The sequence below is a fragment of the Patagioenas fasciata genome, chromosome 2 (assembly GCF_037038585.1).
Source record: "Patagioenas fasciata isolate bPatFas1 chromosome 2, bPatFas1.hap1, whole genome shotgun sequence".
Lineage (NCBI taxonomy): Eukaryota > Metazoa > Chordata > Aves > Columbiformes > Columbidae > Patagioenas > Patagioenas fasciata.
Window position 1 is genome coordinate 162,125,972 of NC_092521.1, and position 17,841 is coordinate 162,143,812.

Here is a 17,841-nt window from a genome sequence, read left to right on the forward strand (position 1 = left end):
AATTGATAAGATTTATTACACAGAATCAGGGTAAATTCTGCAGCTTTCCTGTAATCTTCTTGCTGAATTTTATTCAGTGGACCTCTAGTCACCTTTCTGCCTCAGAATGCACTTTTTTCATGTGATAAAAGGACCTGTGTTATTGGAATAGAAGAAGGAAAAGAGTTGCTTATATGTTAGTTGGTAAAATGTGTTTACACTGTACACTTTCACAAGAGGTCTGGAGATTAAGTTGCATTACCAGCATCTTGCACCATTTGATCCTTCTTCTAATTTATGACTTGGTTACCATAGGTTCTTTCCTCCAAAAGGCTTAACCTAGCAGAGTGTAACACTTCAAAATACATCAGCTGCAGTGTCAAGCACCATGATTCTTTTTCTTTTTAAAACAGCGCCAGAAATTACGCGAAATTATTCTACAGCAACAGCAGCAGAAGAAGAACGCGGTTCGTCAGGAAAAGGCCTTGCAGGAGGCAGCAGCTCCTGCTCATGCAGCTCCTCTTCAGCATTGGCAGCAAGACAACTTAAATCAGATTTTTAACCGCCCTCCTCCTCCGTACCCTGGGAATATTCGGTCCTCTGTTGTCCCTCCGGGCGGACCAAGGTTCGCCGTGTACCCAAAAGACCAACGTGGACCATTTCCCGCCGATGGGCAGTTCAACAGGCCCCAGTTTCCAGGTGATATGAACACCATGGGGATGAGACCTCATGGCCTTAGGTAAGCTCTTTCTTCTCCTAAGCCCAGAATATTACAAGGTAGTTGTACATTTACAGAAATTATAATATCTTGTTTTCATTTATAATGAATATGTTATCAAACATCAACTTCTGCCTGTGCCATTTTTACTGTGAATGCTGTGTGTAAAATGAATGCCAGTACTGACGTACATTGCATCTCAGGATTAATCTTTTTCAGTATTTTGGATTTATTTCAGTAGCTTGTAAATCCACACAATATTATTTTTTTACACTGAGTTGCATGAACATGTAGTTTATTTATGAAGATAGTTCTTAATGTCAGTGTTTTCTATCCATTATTATTATTACTGGAATTGAAAACAGGTTGTTTATTAAACATAATTAAAGCAATTATTTTATTGTAGTCATAAAGCTCATTTAAATGTAAGCATAATTATTCAAAATATTTATGTAAATATCTTAATGAATGCATCATGTAAAGCATTTTGGTGAATAGCTATTTAGTCAGATATGCCAGACTAGGCAGTCCTGAGACCAAAAAAAACCCCAAAGATGATTTAGTCTTTCATATTTGATTTCAGATACGGGTTTCCAGGAGGTGGCCATGGTCCACCATCAGGTCAAGAGCGTTTCCTGGGTCCTCAGCAGCCGATGCAACGCCCTGGAGTTCCCCCGCAGCTCAGAAGATCTCTGTCTATTGACATGCCTCGGCCAGTGAGCAACCCGCAAATGAACAACGCCTCCGGGATCTCTCAACACTTTCCTCCGCAGGGAATTCCAGTTCAGCAGCACAACATCTTGGGTCAGGCGTTTATCGAGTTACGGCACAGAGCTCCTGACGGGAGGCCGAGGCTGCCTTTTAATCCTTCCGCTCCAAACGTGATGGATGCAGCAGCGCAACACCAGCGACACGCGGGGTTCATACCCAGGCAGGAGTTCCCGGGCCCCAGACAGGCAGAACCATTGAGACATAATTCGCAAGCTCTACCTAACCAGTTGCAGATGTCAACGAGTTTGGAGCACATGCCACAATCCCAACAGGATCAAATCAATCCTGACAACCCACCTGCACTTGTAATACGTTCTCTAAGTCACCCACCAGTTGCTGATGCGTTCCCAGGACCACCTTTGTCTACGTCTGCACCAAGTGATGAATCTGCAAATTTGCAGATTCCCAACCAGCCAAGTGATGGTCTAGAAGAAAAGCTGGATCCTGATGATCCTGCTGTAAAGGATTTGGATGTGAAAGACCTTGAGGGGGTTGAAGTCAAGGATTTAGATGATGAGGATCTGGAAAATTTAAATCTAGACACAGAGGATGGGAAAGGAGATGAACTGGACACTTTAGATAATTTGGAAACCAATGATCCTCACCTTGATGATCTTCTAAGATCTGGGGAATTCGATATAATTGCATACACAGACCCAGACCTTGATGTGGGGGATAAGAAAGGAATGTTTAATGAAGAGCTAGATCTTAGTGTCCCCATTGATGACAAACTAGATATCCAGGGCAAGACAGAAGAACCAAAACAGAAAGAACAAAGTGATAAAACTGTTTCCCCTCCCGAGACTCAGTCTCCACAGAAGAAATCTGCTGCAAAAGATGAAATTAAAACAGAAGTACTTTCCCCAAACACTCAGGAGGAAAAGAAGAATGAAAATGAAAAAAGTGAGGGAAATGCTGAATCCACAAGTACTCAACAGGCTGCTGAAGTGGAGCTAAAGGATGGAGAAAAGGCTCCCGCACAGCCTGCTAACCCAGAATTCCCTGATAAAACCACTGCTGTTCCTAGTCAAGAAGCAACTGTGTCCAGTCCGGATGCTCAGGGATCTGCTTCACTGCCTGTCCAAGGAGCAGTAAGCTCCTGCAGTATTTCTGGGTCCACACCAGTCCTCTCCAGTTTGCTGGCTAACGAAAGCTCCGATAACACCGAAGCGACGACTCTGGGATCTCCATCTCAGTCTTTGCCAACACCACAAATGAACCACGCACCAGGTATTCCACAAACACTCATGACACCTGGCGGACAGATCTTGGAGAACACTTTAAATTCCAATTTGGCCATGGTTCCACGCATAAACCATAATTTTTCTCAAGGGTCACCCAATGCAGGATTTATTCAGGGTCAGACAGCTAATCATAACTTTGGGACGGGACAGACGTCTAATCAAGCTGTGGCTGTAACAAATCGTCCGGGCCCTAGTGGCATATCTGGGCCCCAACAGATGATGCTTCCTCAACCATTAGCTCAGCAACAAAATCGAGAGCGACCACTTCTGCTGGAGGAACAGCCGCTTCTTCTGCAGGACCTTTTGGATCAGGAGCGACAGGAGCAGCAGCAGCAGCGACAGATGCAAGCCATGATTCGCCAACGCTCGGAGCCCTTTTTCCCCAATATTGGTACGTGGCTGATCTACTGGTGTGCGTGTCCCAGTTAGTTGTATAAAAACACAGGACTAAATAGTTAAATAATCAATAGAACTGAAGGAAACAGGTAGATGCTTGGAGCTTGAGGGTGGCATAACAAAAACGAGCTTGTCTAGTTGTACATTGGGTGTCTGGAAATGGAGCGTGTAGGTGAAATTTTGAACCCTTGTGGCAAGGCTGCTGTTGGTTTTACCAGGATCAAGGGTAACTGTGTTACTGCTAATTTTTCTGACATCAATTCTGTCACGTATTCTTCTTATACTTCGATTTCTCATATGTGTTGTGGACTAAACGCACCCTTTGTAAACAAAATTAGATGATGAAGTGCATTAGCTGACCTTTTGATGTTTGATCTATCAATTTTCTGCTTATGGTTGGTTTATTACATTTTTTTTCAGTGTTAGTTTGTCTTAAGGAAAGGGATTATTAAAAGCTGTGTTACTAACTCACAATCCAGGAATGACCGAGAAATATTACCAATAGAGTCTTGCATAGGGGTAGGGAACAACCCCAGGTTCCAGTATAAGTTGGGGAGTGACCTATTAGAGAGCAGTGTAGGGGAAAGGGACCTGGGGGTCCTGGGGACAGCAGGGTGACCATGAGCCAGCACTGGGCCCTTGTGGCCAGGAAGGCCACTCCAGTACCTGGGGTGGATTAGAAAGGGGGTGGTCAGTAGGTCAGAGAGGTTCTCCTGCCCCTCTACTCTGCCCTGGTGAGACCACACCTGGAATATTGTGTCCAGTTGTGGGCCCCTCAGTTCCAGAAGGACAGGGAACTGCTGGAAAGAGTCCAGCGCAGGGCAACAAAGATGCTGAAGGGAGTGGAGCATCTCCTGTGTGAGGAAAGGCTGAGGGAGCTGGGGCTCTGGAGCTGGAGAAGAGGAGACTGAGGGGTGACCTCATTAATGTTTATAAATATGTGAAGGGTGAGTGTCAGGAGGATGGAGCCAGGCTCTTCTCGGTGACAACCAGTGATAGGACATGGGGCAGTGGGTACAAACTGGAACACAGGAGGTTCCACTTAAATTTGAGAAGAAACTTCTTCTCAGTGAGGGTGCCAGAGCCTGGCCCAGGCTGCCCAGGCAGGTTGTGGAGTCTCCTTCTCTGCAGACATTCAAACCCGCCTGGACACCTTCCTGTGGAACCTCAGCTGGGTGTTCCTGCTCCGGTGGGGGATTGCACTGGATGAGCTTTTGAGGTCCCTTCCAACCCCTGACATTCTGTGATTCTATGAACTCTGCACATACTCAAAGTGTTTAAATAAACTGTAGTTTCCAGTTTAATATAACATAGCAGTTTGAGCATTCAGAGCAAGACCATCACTATTATTTGTTACTGATGAAAAAGTAAATTTTTAGAAATGTGTTATTTGTGACTTCACTGGCCATCAAGGCTATTGGTTCAGAAGACAAATCTAACCTGCCCCCTGAATCACAGTTCATTATCTGTGGTGTGGCCAGGACGTGCTGTAGCCACCCCAGGGGGTGCAGTGCCCTCCAGAGATCCCTCCCAACCTCAGCCGTTCCATAATCCCATTTGTCCTGGGAGGGACGGCAGGAAAGAGGCCAAGTTCTCCATGTTAATGGTCTTTTCAGGTGCTGTATGTGGCTTCTACCTGTAGTGCTACCGGTAATTACAGTGCCACTAAACAGGTTTTCTTTGTGCGTTAGTGGTGCTGTGTCAGTTTTGTCAACTGAACTCACTCACAGTAACAACTCATCTTCATGATTCTTAAACCTGTAAATAGAATTTATTAACCTCTTGGGTCATAGGCCAAGTTTGGTTTAGAGCCCTTCTCAGACTGACCTGCTTTTTTCTTTGCATGTGATGACTGAGAAGAACAGGTGCTGCTGGACTAACTTTCCTTTCGGAATATAGGAAACTACATATTAACCGTGAATTTTAAAGTGGAGAAGACAAGTAGTGTGAAATAGTAATGCGGCGATGTTGTTTTACCGATGATTGATGCATGAACTAGATCTAAATAAGTCAGTTCCAGTTAATAACATGTGATGTTCAGCCATGTAATACACTTTTACTGTTTTTCTTTTATAGACTTTGATGCAATTACTGATCCCATCATGAAAGCAAAAATGGTGGCTCTTAAGGGGATCAACAAAGTCATGGCGCAGAGTAACATGGGGATGCCACCGATGGTTATGAACAGGTAGGCAACGCTTGACACCATTCGTTAGGGCTACAAAATGTAAAAGGAAATGTTAGAGCTAAGGGAAACCGCACTGGAAATGGAAAATTGCAAAGTGGGAAAAGATATTTTTGTCATACTTCATAGGCCATGCTAATACAAAATGACCTCCGAAGAATAAAACCAGTGTGGCTGTGGAAACCATATATATTTTATAAAACTAATGAGACTTGTGTTCCAGTTGTAATGTCATCAGTCAGAAGAGTCAACCTGGCTTCACTGCTGATGCTTTTCTTGTTTTTCCACTTATCTCCTGTGCATTGTGTTTGAAAACTCTTGATGGCCATGTAACCATTAACCTCATGTTGCAGCCTATCATTTAATGCCAACTACAATTAAGATTTAGCCCAAGTAATGGAAGTTTCATCCTTTCTTAAATCTGTTCTGAGGACAAAAAGAGCTATGAACAGTGCAGGCTTCACCATGATATCTAAATCTGTTAAACCTCTCTCTTTTGTTATTTTGTATCATTATATATAAAATTCAGATCCATTTTGGTGGGTTTTTTTTGTATACCTTCACTGTTCTAGCACAGTACGTCATACTTAATCTCTTTGACAAGTGTAAAATGCAATAGTTTCATCCAACAGCGAAATGTTGTAGCATCAAATGAGAATTAGTATCCTCCAGATGTTGAAAAATTTTGGTACAGAAGTTCAGGCAAATGTCTGTAAAATATCTGGATGCTTTGTTTAAGCTCAGTGAAACACAAGGTTGTCTCTCCCCTAAAATACCCACCAGTTTTTCAAATGATATTTCCATTTTGTGTTTATATATCAATAGGTTTCCCTTTATGGGTCAGCCAGTGCCAGGGGCTCAGACCAGCGATGGCCAAAATCACATGCAGCAGGCGATTACCCAGGTAATACAACTTAATAGGGGGGTTACAACAGAATTGCTTCATAATGATAACTAGTGAGGGGTTAAATTGAATCATGATTTAATTTCCTTGTCTATGCTTTCCTGAAATTTCTAGGACGGAAGTTTGACACCTCAGATGTCTCGACCTAACCCTCCAAATTTTGGTCCTGGTTTTGTCAGTAAGTACAGATTGGATCATTTATTTCATGTTATGTTTCGTTCTGTAGTTTTGTTGTTTTTTTTAAATAAAATGACCATAAATAGCTCATGTCTCAAAAAAAAAAACCACCTTTAAAATTGTGTCATTTCATCGTTATGGTACCAATTAAGAAAGTGGAACATAGTAAAAGATACTAACATTTTTTTCTAGAAAGCTATCTCAGAAAAAAACACCATGAGGAAAGACAGGAAGAGAATAAACAGAAAATTATCATTAGTTGGGTTTGTGGGAGTATAGTAATCTATTGACTGACAGACACACCGGGCATTAGTTAAGCAAGACTGGCCGAGAACCACAATTTTTGAAAGCAGAAATACATAGTATTTTGCATTCTTTATTTCTGCTTGCCCTCGATCAATTAGAAGTCCTAGTCTTTATGATGAGAAGAAGATTTGTTATCAGAAATTAAAACTGAGCCTATGGTGGGAGAGGAAGACCATGTGTAAAAAAGTGTTTCTGTCACTGTAAAAACTTTACTTGATATTTATAAATAAAGTACAGAAGACCTTTGCCTTTCCCAGTAACTAAAATAGCAGCGCTAAATATGCCATGAGAAGCTTTAGTAGTGTTTTCTGTATTAATTATTGGTGAAATTAGCTGTGGCACTCAGCGGTGGCTTCGCTCTGATTGGGGGCGGTGATGGTTCACCGCACTCGAGAAAATCTGTTCCTCTGTTGAGCAGTAGTTCCTCTTACCTGGAACTTGTTAATACTTCAGTACTTTCATTTGCACTTTCATGTTGCTCCCATCTGCAGTTGTTCTCCATCATTTCCACTTAATTGTCCCTTCAGGCGATTAGTTTTGCAGAACTTATTGTTGAAAGAATGGGCGCCCCTTGAGACTGCAGCTGCCTCCAAATTGATTTTGTTGAGCTGCTGGAGTCAATGGCTTTTCCTACCACAGTGGCTGTTAAAGTAGATGGTGGTGGGGACCTGGAGCACATGGTTATATTGAAATCACACTGTTGTGTAGGAATCTTTGTTAAACAAGCTATCTTTACAAGGAAAATCCACGCTGTATTCCTGGCTACCCAGCTCGCTGCCACGATGCGATCATGACACAAGATCTGGTCACCAGACCCACTCCTTTGCCTTCTGGGCGTATTGCGGATCAAATGTTACCAGACAGGATTGTTTTGCCTTGAGAAAAACATCTGAGAGCTCATAGCAGATGAGCATTGCTCATTTTTAAAAAGAGTAATGGCCCAGTTACAACCTAAATGAGAGAACGTTTGTTTGCGGGGAGCAAAAGGCACCGGTGCGGAAGACTGAGAGAAGGTTATTTTTACAAAGGCGGCAATATCTTTCTTTCATTTCATGAATATTTGATGGATGTTGAAGATTTTTTTTCTGTGAAGTAGTAATAAAAATAGATTTTTATGTACAAAACTCTTCTGCAGGCGCTAGAATTAATAAGGCAGTGTTTCCTGTAGATTGGTGTCCTTACTCCCTGATGTCTTTACCTCTACCTGGGCACTTTCAGAGTCTTTCCACGTCCCATCTTCCATGGCAGGGCAGGGACCACCAGGTTCTGTAGCTGCTTCCAAAGTCAGCAAGCACACATTTATTGCTTAGACAGTGGGCTGGTGTCTCTTGAAAGTAAGGGACTAAAGTTAAAACTGCTTTCTGTCAATAAAGGCAGTAATTTGGATCTCTGTCTGCTTTACTCAAATCACTCCAAGAGCTTAGTATGTCTTGAGGGCTCAACTCCTCTGTCTAATTTGGCTGAACTCGGTCAACAGTTTCATAAAACAAGGGGAGAACCTGATAAACTTTGTGTCTAAAACATAGGGTTGAGAACTCAACCCAAGGATGAGATCATATTTTATATCACTTCTGTTTAGATGATTCTCAACGAAAGCAATACGAAGAATGGCTGCAAGATACACAGCAGCTTCTTCAAATGCAACAGAAGTACCTGGAGGAGCAAATTGGAGCACATAGGAAATCGAAAAAGGCACTCTCAGCAAAACAGCGAACAGCCAAGAAAGCTGGCCGCGAGTTCCCAGAAGAAGACGCAGAACAGCTTAAACATGTTACTGAGCAGCAAAGTATGGTCCAGAAACAGCTGGAACAGGTAATCATCTGGAATCAAAACCGATCACCTTAATACTAAGCTGTCATACTGGTACAACTCACTGCTTTAAATCTCCTAAAAGATGAGCTGAAATGCTTAAATACAGTGGAACTTGTTTAAAGGGAGCCACTCCCTGTCATATTTTGTGTGTAACAGCATTACCCTGAATTGCTGGTGACATGAGTTGTAGGAGAACACGCTACAGCAAGAGGTAGGACAAAAAGCTGTGCTTTGGGAAGAGGAGAGGTTGCTTAGCAAAACGATTTGCATCGGAGTTCCTGACACCATGAAAAGCATAAATGAAAGATTCAGGCTGCAAAGGAGGAAATTCTGGGGGTGTCGGGCTCTGTGTTTCAGGCTTGAATGAACCTCATAGCTCGGGTGTTTCCAGGTGTCCTTGTGTGATCAGAACCTCTTGGTTATACACCAGTTAAATGTTATTGTTCGAAAAGCTCTTTTTGTTAAATCTTTAATGTTAGTGTAGTTTTATGATCTGTCTAGTTCCTGTTATAGAAGATTACAGGTCAAAGGGACATCTGGAGATTGTCTGGTCTCCTGATGAAAACAGAATTAGCCTCATGTACCTTATCAGTCAAGTATTCTAAGTCTCCAAGGGTAGACTATCCAGCCTCTCTGGGCCCCATTCCAACGTGTAACCACTTTCACTGGGTTGTTTTGGTTTTTTCTTTCATTATATTCAGTAGGAATTTCAGTTGCTTCATCATGTAACAGTGATTATAGTAAGTGAGATTAAAGTTAGACCCGTGATAGTTTTGATCAATGTACGGTTTGGCCAAGAGTACTGAATGCTGTGTTCAAGACATCATTTATAAATTATCTGGTATGATGTTTCCTTACAGTTTGGGTGGAAAATCCTTTCACAGTCAGACATGCTGAACGTGAAAATACTTTAGAATTATCCTTTATTATTATGAGGGGAAAAACTGGGAGCAGATGGCTTCAAATGACCCTCAAGTTCTTGCTCCTGTGTTGCTTCAAGACTGGGTATGCACTGGGTAGAATATTAGTTGGCTTGTCTCCACTATGTGGAAGGGGGATAGAGCAGATAAATTCTGTCCACATCATTTCTTCCTTTTTCTTTTTTCCGTTCCACAATGAATCATAAAGTAGAAAAAGTGCAAAAGAAATCACTTTAACCAGTCTTATACATACATCAATCTAGTCTTACAGTGGAGTGGTGCTGAAGTAATAGCTGCTAATCATGACATTGCTGGCAGATTCACTTAGTGACCCAGAATTAAGGTTCTTTTATTTTTCATCTTTTAACATAACTTTGATATACTGCTGGTAAATGCCATTCATTCCCCTCCAACCACTGATTTAGACCAGTTGTCCACAGGCTAAACAGCACTTTGTTACACACCTAGTAGGAGCTTAAATAGGGTTTTCTTGAAGTATATTTTTAAGGACCTTCTATTTGAAGCAATTCGCTGTTCTTTCAAATCAGATCAAGTAATTCTGCTGTAATCAAGCTTCTGTTAGTTTTTGAAAAAGGCCAAGTCTTTATGTATATATAGAAGAAGGGCTCTAAGATCCCGGAGCTGATGTGCAGCATGGGTTTGGGTGGCGGGTGCTGAGCAGAGCCGTGCAGACACAGCCGCGTTGCCCCTGCGACCAGGACACTTCAACTGCTGTGGGTGGCGTGGAGCCCACGCTCATCAGCTCTGCTTGTAGTTCTCCCACACACTGCTAGCATCACCGGCTTGATCTGTGCAGGGTGTCGTTGGGTCCTCTCAGATCTCAGCTCATTCCAGGTACAGCCCCGTGGCTGATGGGCCCCTGCAGATGCTGGGAGGACATGGTGGTCCAGGTGTGCGGAGCCAAGAGGAGTTTCATGCTCTGCACCCACCGATCAGTCCCAGAGCGCTGGACTGAGCCGTGCAGATCCATCCCGTCGATGGGTTTATGCAGTGGCCCTGATGGCGTCAGTGCCAAGCCAGATCTTATAAATGATCTTGGACCTGAGATTACCACATAAATAGCCTTCTGGTCCTGCATTCTGGAGTTTCTCCTGTAGTATCTCTGTTGTACTGAGCTTTCCGGTTAGTCCCTTGCCTATGATAAAGGAGAGTGCTATCAAACATTTTAATTATGGTATGGACTTTTTCTGTCATACAAACAGCAAAGAGAAGTAGTGAAAGTCACAATCTAATGAACAGAAGTGAGAGAGAGATTTTCCATAACATATGTGTTATTAAACGGTGGATTACGAAGCCTCTTATTTTTTCAGAGTGGTATAGCTGGTACCTGTTATGTTTCTGAAATGCTCTTTCTTTTCTGGTTGACACTGTTGTATCTTCCCATTGGCTTCTCCTGCTTGCCTTAAAAATAAACTACTAGGCTTAACATTTAATGTCCAACTTGAGTTTATTTTCATCCTAAAATTTTAAATTTTCAAGCCATTTTCAGCTGCTGCGTGTGATGTTTGAGCATCTGCCTGTCAATAAATGGGAACGTACCTCGCTGTTTTGCCACAAACTTTTGAATTACATATTTTAAAAATCTTCACTTATCTCTGAAGTTCATCCACCTCACCGCTTCCTTTTCCCTCCCTGTTCCCAACTGTTTTGCTGTACATGGCTGATAAGATCTGTAGGACAAGGACCGTTTTTGGTTTAGGTTTGTGTATTCTGTAGCACAGTGTAGTCTTGGTACATAAATTGCGCTTGGAGCCACTGTTATTTTTTCTGAAATGTTGAGATGGATAGTATTTCTGATTAAATAACGGCTTTTAGCCTTTAAAATGGAGCAAAAATAAGGCTGTGCAGAAATGCTGGTTTTGCCTGCAGGTCATTGTCTACTGAAATGATAATGGTGAGTTACACGTTTTATACCGCTTACATAGTACATGTCAGAGATGAATAATGACTTTTTTAATTTCTAGATTCGAAAGCAGCAGAAAGAGCATGCGGAACTAATTGAGGAATATCGAATCAAGCAGCAGCAGCAGCAGCAGTGCGGGATGGCCCCCCACGCGATGATACCTGCTGTCCAGGCTCCACCGCCAATGGTTCCAGGAGGAGCGTCACCAGCAATGAATCAACAAAGCTTCCCCATGGTAGCACAACAGCTCCAGCATCAGCAACACGCAGTGGTGATCCCTGGGCAATCCAACCCAACCAGGATGCCAAACTTATCCGGGTGGCAACCTGGAAATCCCCCTGCGAGTCATATTTCCATTAACCCAGCAAGGATGCAGCCTCCAATGACGCCGTTGCCAATTACTCCTGGTACACCAGCTCCTGTGCCTGCTCCAAACGCAACTGCACAGTCAGGGCCACCACCGAGGGTGGAGTTTGAGGACAATAACCCTTTTAGTGAAAGTTTTCAAGAGCGGGAAAGAAAGGAGCGTTTACGAGAGCAACAGGAACGGCAACGCATTCAGCTCATGCAGGAGGTGGATCGACAGAGGGCTTTGCAGCAGAGAATGGAACTGGAGCAGCACGGTATGATGGGCTCTGAATTAAATAACAAACCGCCCTTATCTCAGATACCTTTCTTTAATTCCGATTTACCTTGTGATTTCATACCAGCCCCCCGACCTCTTCAGCAGTCTCCACAGCACCAACAGCAGCAGATGGGGCAGATCCTGCAGCAAGGTCCTGTGACCTCGCCTCCCGCCACAAATTTTATGCAAAGCGGTGAGCGAAGGCCAGTGGGACCTACAGCTTTTGGACCCGATGGATCTGCCATTCCAGGTGGAGCCCCTAATTTCCACAACGTAAAACAAACTCATGGGAATCTCCCTGGGGCCACCTTCACGCAGAACCAAGTCAGGTCTCCATTTGCTTCGGCTGTACCTTCCCCTGCAGTGCTCGGCAGCGCTGCCCCGTGTGGTTCGGACACTGGTGCGCCCCAGGCAGCAAACTTCCCTGGGTCCAGCCAGTCTCTCATCCAGCTGTATTCTGACATCATCCCTGAGGAGAAGGGAAAAAAGAAAAGGACACGGAAAAAGAAAAAGGACGATGATGCTGAGTCAATAAAAGCCCCGTCAACTCCGCATTCGGATATAACCGCGCCATCAACTCCAACCATTTCTGATTCTACCTCCACCCCCACAGTTAACACCCCCAATGAACTTTCACGTCATCAAGATGAGCAAGAGTCAGCGGAGATAACGGGCCCATCAACCTCCAATGCAGGAGAGAGCCAGAGCTCTCCAGAGCTGGAGTGCCAGCCCCAGAAACCACCCAGCCTAAATCCAGAGACTGAAAAAGCTGCGCCAGATACACCCACCAGCATTCAGGAAGTTAAACTAGAAAAGGCGGAAGCTGATCAATGCTCGGGTCAAGCTGAGCCTAAACCAGAAAATCCAGCCGGTTTTAAGGTGGAAGAAGAGAAGGTCACGTCACAACCTGCCTCTTCAGCTCCGAGTCCGGCACAGCCAGCCAGCGTCCCAGCAGCGAAAGGGGAGTCGGGGAACGAATTGCTGAAACACTTGCTTAAAAATAAGAAGTCCTCGTCTCTTCTAAATCAGAAATCGGAGAACAGCGGCCGAACAGAAGAGGAGGCTTCTGGGGATCCAAAGTTAACAGAGAAGCAGAATCCAGCTGAGGGAATGGTGAGCCTGGGCTGGGTGTGTTATACAAGGAAAGGCTGGTTTGTGCCTTCACTGCGGGTGTTTGGAAATAAATGGGGAGATAACCTACCTGCACAAGGGTGGAATAAGCAGCTCAGAGGAATTTTTACCTCCCTTCCTCTCTTTTCTCCATGAGTAAATCGTATGTGTTACAAAGCAAGTTTGAATATGACTGCATAGATCAGTGCATTCAGAAATTATTAAAATGGAATTATTTTTTTCTCTAGATAGTCATCTTTAAAAATGCCACTTGCTAATGTTTACCAAGGTTAAGGCAAGATTATAAGAGTAATGACTCTGAATTACGTATTAGGATGTTTCTGTACAGTCTATGGTATATCTGTATGCTGATTTTTCTGGGCCTCACACCCCTTCAGCACCATGGTCTGGAGTCTTCTGTGAATGAATCAAGTCCATGCCCATTTTTTGCCCGTGAAAATCATATGCTGTCTCTAATTTTAATAGAGACTATGCTCTCGGGTTTTTATCAAAAGCATGAAATCGTTAAATCTCCTAAAATTGCTGGATTTCTGCGTTACAGAATATTTTTCTAATGGATTTTACTTTAATGGAAGGGGGCATTAATTCTTTATATTAGTGGCATTATGTGATTTAACAACTTATAAAGCTCTTAAAAACAGAGCTAAAGGAAATTGCTTTCTGTGCAGGTAGGATACACTTTACACTTAGGTTTGCTGGTCGTTTTATTTTAATCTTGAGTCTCTACTCAGTTTTGGTTTTGACTGCCTAAATTCTTAATACATCCTCGAAACAAAATTTAAACACATTCAGAATAAATAAAGACTAATAAAAATAAAGGTAGTTGTGAGCAGCAGGTAATGTAGGTGCTAAAGATTCACAGTTAAAACATATATGACAGGAATATGTGAAAGCACTTGTGGGGGTTATGGAAAGCTGTTTAAAATAATAACTGACAAGAAGAAATGGGGCTTGCTTTTGGCTCACCACTGTCTACTACATTACCAAGTCCCATTCTGATTGCTTTTCCACACCTATATGGTTTTGCAAATTCATACTGTACATATTTAGGCAAGTGTTACAAACCAGAATTGTTTCACTATGCTGTTTTTGTTACTGACCTCAAAATACATTTGTATCATATTAACTTACACATCTTTTATCCGTCCCCATGTCTGCCTTTCATTATAGCCACGTGAAAATCTCTGCGGTTGCATGCACATGTAACTTTATTTTGGCAAGTATTCAAAAGAAAATCTTTCTGGTGTGTGAGTTTTTAATGACGTTTTCAGATGTCATTGGCGTTAACGATAAATCATTATTGTGTGTGTGGGGACAGTTACAGTTGCCAGTGAGACAGCAAAGGAAGCAAACCGTAAAATACAGTTGGTTATCAATGAGATTTATTATAGCATGTGTGTTCTTTTAGATGATCATGCAGTAAATTTGAATGAACTGTGTATTAAAATGTCAAAAATTGTGCTTCACTTCCCATTCTTTGACCAGCAAACTGCAGGAAACCAGATGCAAGGTGCGTTTGGGTGCAGTAACAGCCAGCTGCAGAGAACAGATGGAGGACCTGAAACCAAGAAGCAGAGAAACAAGCGCGCTCAGAGGACGGGAGAGAAGGCGGCTCCTCGGTCCAAGAAAAGGAAAAAAGAGGAAGAGGAAAAACAAGCGATTTACCCGAACGCTGATACATTCATCCAGTTAAAACAGGTAGGAACGCAGGTGCTGCATGAAAACACTTGGAAGAGTGGCCTGCTCCTGTTGAAAATGGAGTTGGTCATTAAGAATGAATTAATTAATTAATAATTAAGAATCATGAATTTTTGAGTACTGGGTGAAGAAAATGCAAACTTTCACACAACCAAGAAATTTCAAGTTTTGGGTTTATTTCCGTGTGGAAGATGTGCTGACATGGTGCTGGGCAGTCTCAGAGCCGTGTGGTGCCTGGCAGCTCTACTGATGTATGGAGATCTTCAATGCTTCTATGTTATAAATATATTAATTTCTAACTTTTTTGTTTTAATACAGCAACTTTCTCTTCTGCCTTTGATGGAGCCAATAATTGGAGTGAGCTTTGCACACTTTCTCCCCTATGGCAGCGGCCAGCTCAATGGTGGAAATCGCCTTGTAGGAAGTTTTGGCAGTGCTACTCTTGATGGGGCTTCAGATTACTACTCCCAGCTCATTTACAAGGTGCGGCTTTACTCTGCGTTTCCATTGCGTGGGGAGAAAAGGTTCATGACGTTTATTACTAATAGTTGGGTAGAGTTCCTGCCTCTTACGAAGGCAGAAGAAAATAGCTTTCTGTTGCTAGACTAGCTAGGTGGTGCAGTGGTGAAACACAGAATGTCAGGGATTGGAAGGGACCTGGAAAGCTCATCCAGTCCAGTCCCCCCGCCAGAGCAGGAACACCCAGCTGAGGTTCCACAGGAAGGTGTCCAGGCGGGTTTGAATGTCTGCAGAGAAGGAGACTCCACAACCTCCCTGGGCAGCCTGGGCCAGGCTCTGCCACCCTCACCATGAAGAAGTTTCTTCTCAAATTTAAGTGGAACCTCTTGTGTTCCAGTTTGAACCCATTACTCCTTGTCCTGTCACTGGTTGTCACTGAGAAGAGCCTGGCTCCATCCTCCTGACACTCACCCTTTATATATCTGTAAACATGAATGAGGTCACCCCTCAGTCTCCTTTTCTCCAAACAGTCACCGTTGCTTTACTCTGAACGTGGAAATCAGTTCTGGGAACTGTGTTGTAAACTAATTCAAAACTACAAGTATTGCTTTTCCAAATGGGTGCTAAATGGTGAAAATTGTAATTATAGTTTTATGGAGCAGAAAAGGCTGGGTTTGCCGTAGTTCACTGAAAGCATTAAAGCTTTTCTTAATGCGATTTAAATGGGAAAAAGACTTTCCTCATTTGTCCACTAGGCCCTAACTAAGACCCTGAGAACTCTGAACAAAATAGGCTGTTGATGAGCTAATAAGCCCCTGAATTTAAAACTCAGTCTCTGAGATGAAAGCTGCAATATTGGCAGAGCAGCAAGATAGCAAACAGACAGAATCAAATCTGCTGCTTGGCTGGCCTAACACAGGGTGTTTCAGAAAGATGGACCCAATTTGAAATCACTCTGCTTTGAAACTGGGTCCATCTTTTTGAAACAGCCTGTATAAAAACTTCAGTAACTTATTTAAAACCAGTGGTGGTTACTCCAGCCTTACACAGCATGTAAGCTGAGAATGTATCCCAGCAGAAATAGCTGCTGTGGTCAAAAGTGGATAATAAGTATTAGTTTTGTAGGCATGACTGCAACAAGAACAGGTACTGAAGTTCTCCTTTAATTTTCATTTAAAATATGAGCAGTTAAGTAAGCTGGTGAGAAGTAGCCTGGAGTGCGAACTTGCAGAGTATCTGCTTCTCCATGGTAACTGCTTCAGTGAAAGCTCGTCCTGAGCTCAATGTGAATTAGCTTCTCTTTTAGTGAAAATCGGGCAAGCTGACTTGTTTGTGGTGGTGGAGAGTCAGTGCGGAATAGCGATCTCAGTCTTAAGTTCAGGCCTTTGCTTAAACTGGAGGAACTTGTTGGGACTCACAAACTATTCCTAAAAATATTCCCTGTGCTTTTCTGTAAATAATTTAGATACATCTTCTTTCAGTAATACATACGCATTGTGTAAACTATTTCTCTGTTAATATCACTGGTACAAGAAAAGCAAAGTGTTGTGTCTTTTATAGTAGATACTTTTATGGATTGGGTCACATACTTGACAATTAATTATCGCTGCTTATCAGTGCTGCCTCTAGGTATAAAAGTATTTGAGTGGGTTATATTATCTAGTATTAGAATGTGAGTTTTCACCTTGTGTTTCACAGCCGATTTACAGTTCTTTACTCTCATGCAGCAGAACAATCTGAGCAATCCCCCGACGCCCCCAGCTTCTCTTCCTCCCACGCCGCCCCCGGTGCCCTGCCAGAAGTTGGTAAATGGCTTCGCAACCACTGAGGAGCTGGCTGGCAAGGCTGGGATGTTGGGAGGTCACGACGGTAAGACTGATACGTATTGTTTCTGTAATAAAAGAGTCATGCTTGTAGCAAATTACGAAATATGTAACTGGAATGCCAGACTCTTTAAGGTTGTAATCATTAATATCCAGCCTTATTTTACACCGGTATAATGTCATAGAATGTCCTGAGTTGGAAAGGGACCCACAAGGATCATGGAGTCCAACTCCTGTCCCTGCACAGCACAACCCCACAGTTCACACCGTGTGTCTGAGGACGTTGTCCAGTCTCTTCTTGGACGCTGTCAGGCTTGGGGCTGTGACACCTCCCTGGGGAGCCTGTTCCAGTGTCCAGCACCCTCTGGGTGAAGAACCTTTTCCTCATGTCCAGCCTAAACCTCCCCTGGCACATCTTCCTGCCATTCCCTCGGGTTCTGTCGTTGGTCACTAAAGAGAAATGTCAAATGACAGCTTCTGCCCTGTGCCCTTTTGAAAGCATCTTGAGAGCTAGAAGCACCCTTAAGAAATGGAAAAGAAAACCTTAAAGTCAGTTTTTTATGTCCAGTAAAATGACCGACCAGTTGGTTGAGTGAGCTCAAAATCAATCTGCCCAAAATGTACCCTCAGCAGGCTCTGTATGTAATCAGCATGGGGTTTTTGATACTTGTAATTTGGTCAATTAAAACGGCTTTCTATTAGATAAAACTTTATAGTGCCTCTTCATGGGAGTTCACTGACTAAAATCCTCTTTTCCTGCCTTTTTTCC

At 43.0% G+C, this 17,841-nt stretch overlaps 1 protein-coding gene across 13 annotated transcripts in view; it reads left to right on the forward strand.

Moving 5' to 3' along the window:
• Window positions 1-17,841, forward strand: part of KMT2C (lysine methyltransferase 2C) — a 208,179-nt gene that overhangs the window by 177,505 nt on the left and 12,833 nt on the right. For 12 of the 13 annotated variants that reach the window (XM_065829905.2, XM_065829911.2, XM_065829907.2 and 9 more), the window contains 10 exons: window positions 393-718; window positions 1,281-3,103; window positions 5,185-5,296; window positions 6,119-6,197; window positions 6,312-6,375; window positions 8,260-8,492; window positions 11,398-13,074; window positions 14,578-14,790; window positions 15,109-15,273; window positions 16,977-17,118. In XM_065829905.2, the coding sequence (XP_065685977.1) occupies window positions 393-718; window positions 1,281-3,103; window positions 5,185-5,296; window positions 6,119-6,197; window positions 6,312-6,375; window positions 8,260-8,492; window positions 11,398-13,074; window positions 14,578-14,790; window positions 15,109-15,273; window positions 16,977-17,118 (4,834 nt within the window). The remainder of the gene's footprint in view (window positions 1-392; window positions 719-1,280; window positions 3,104-5,184; window positions 5,297-6,118; window positions 6,198-6,311; window positions 6,376-8,259; window positions 8,493-11,397; window positions 13,075-14,577; window positions 14,791-15,108; window positions 15,274-16,976; window positions 17,119-17,841) is intronic. The other variant, XM_065829908.2, reaches the window with a different exon arrangement.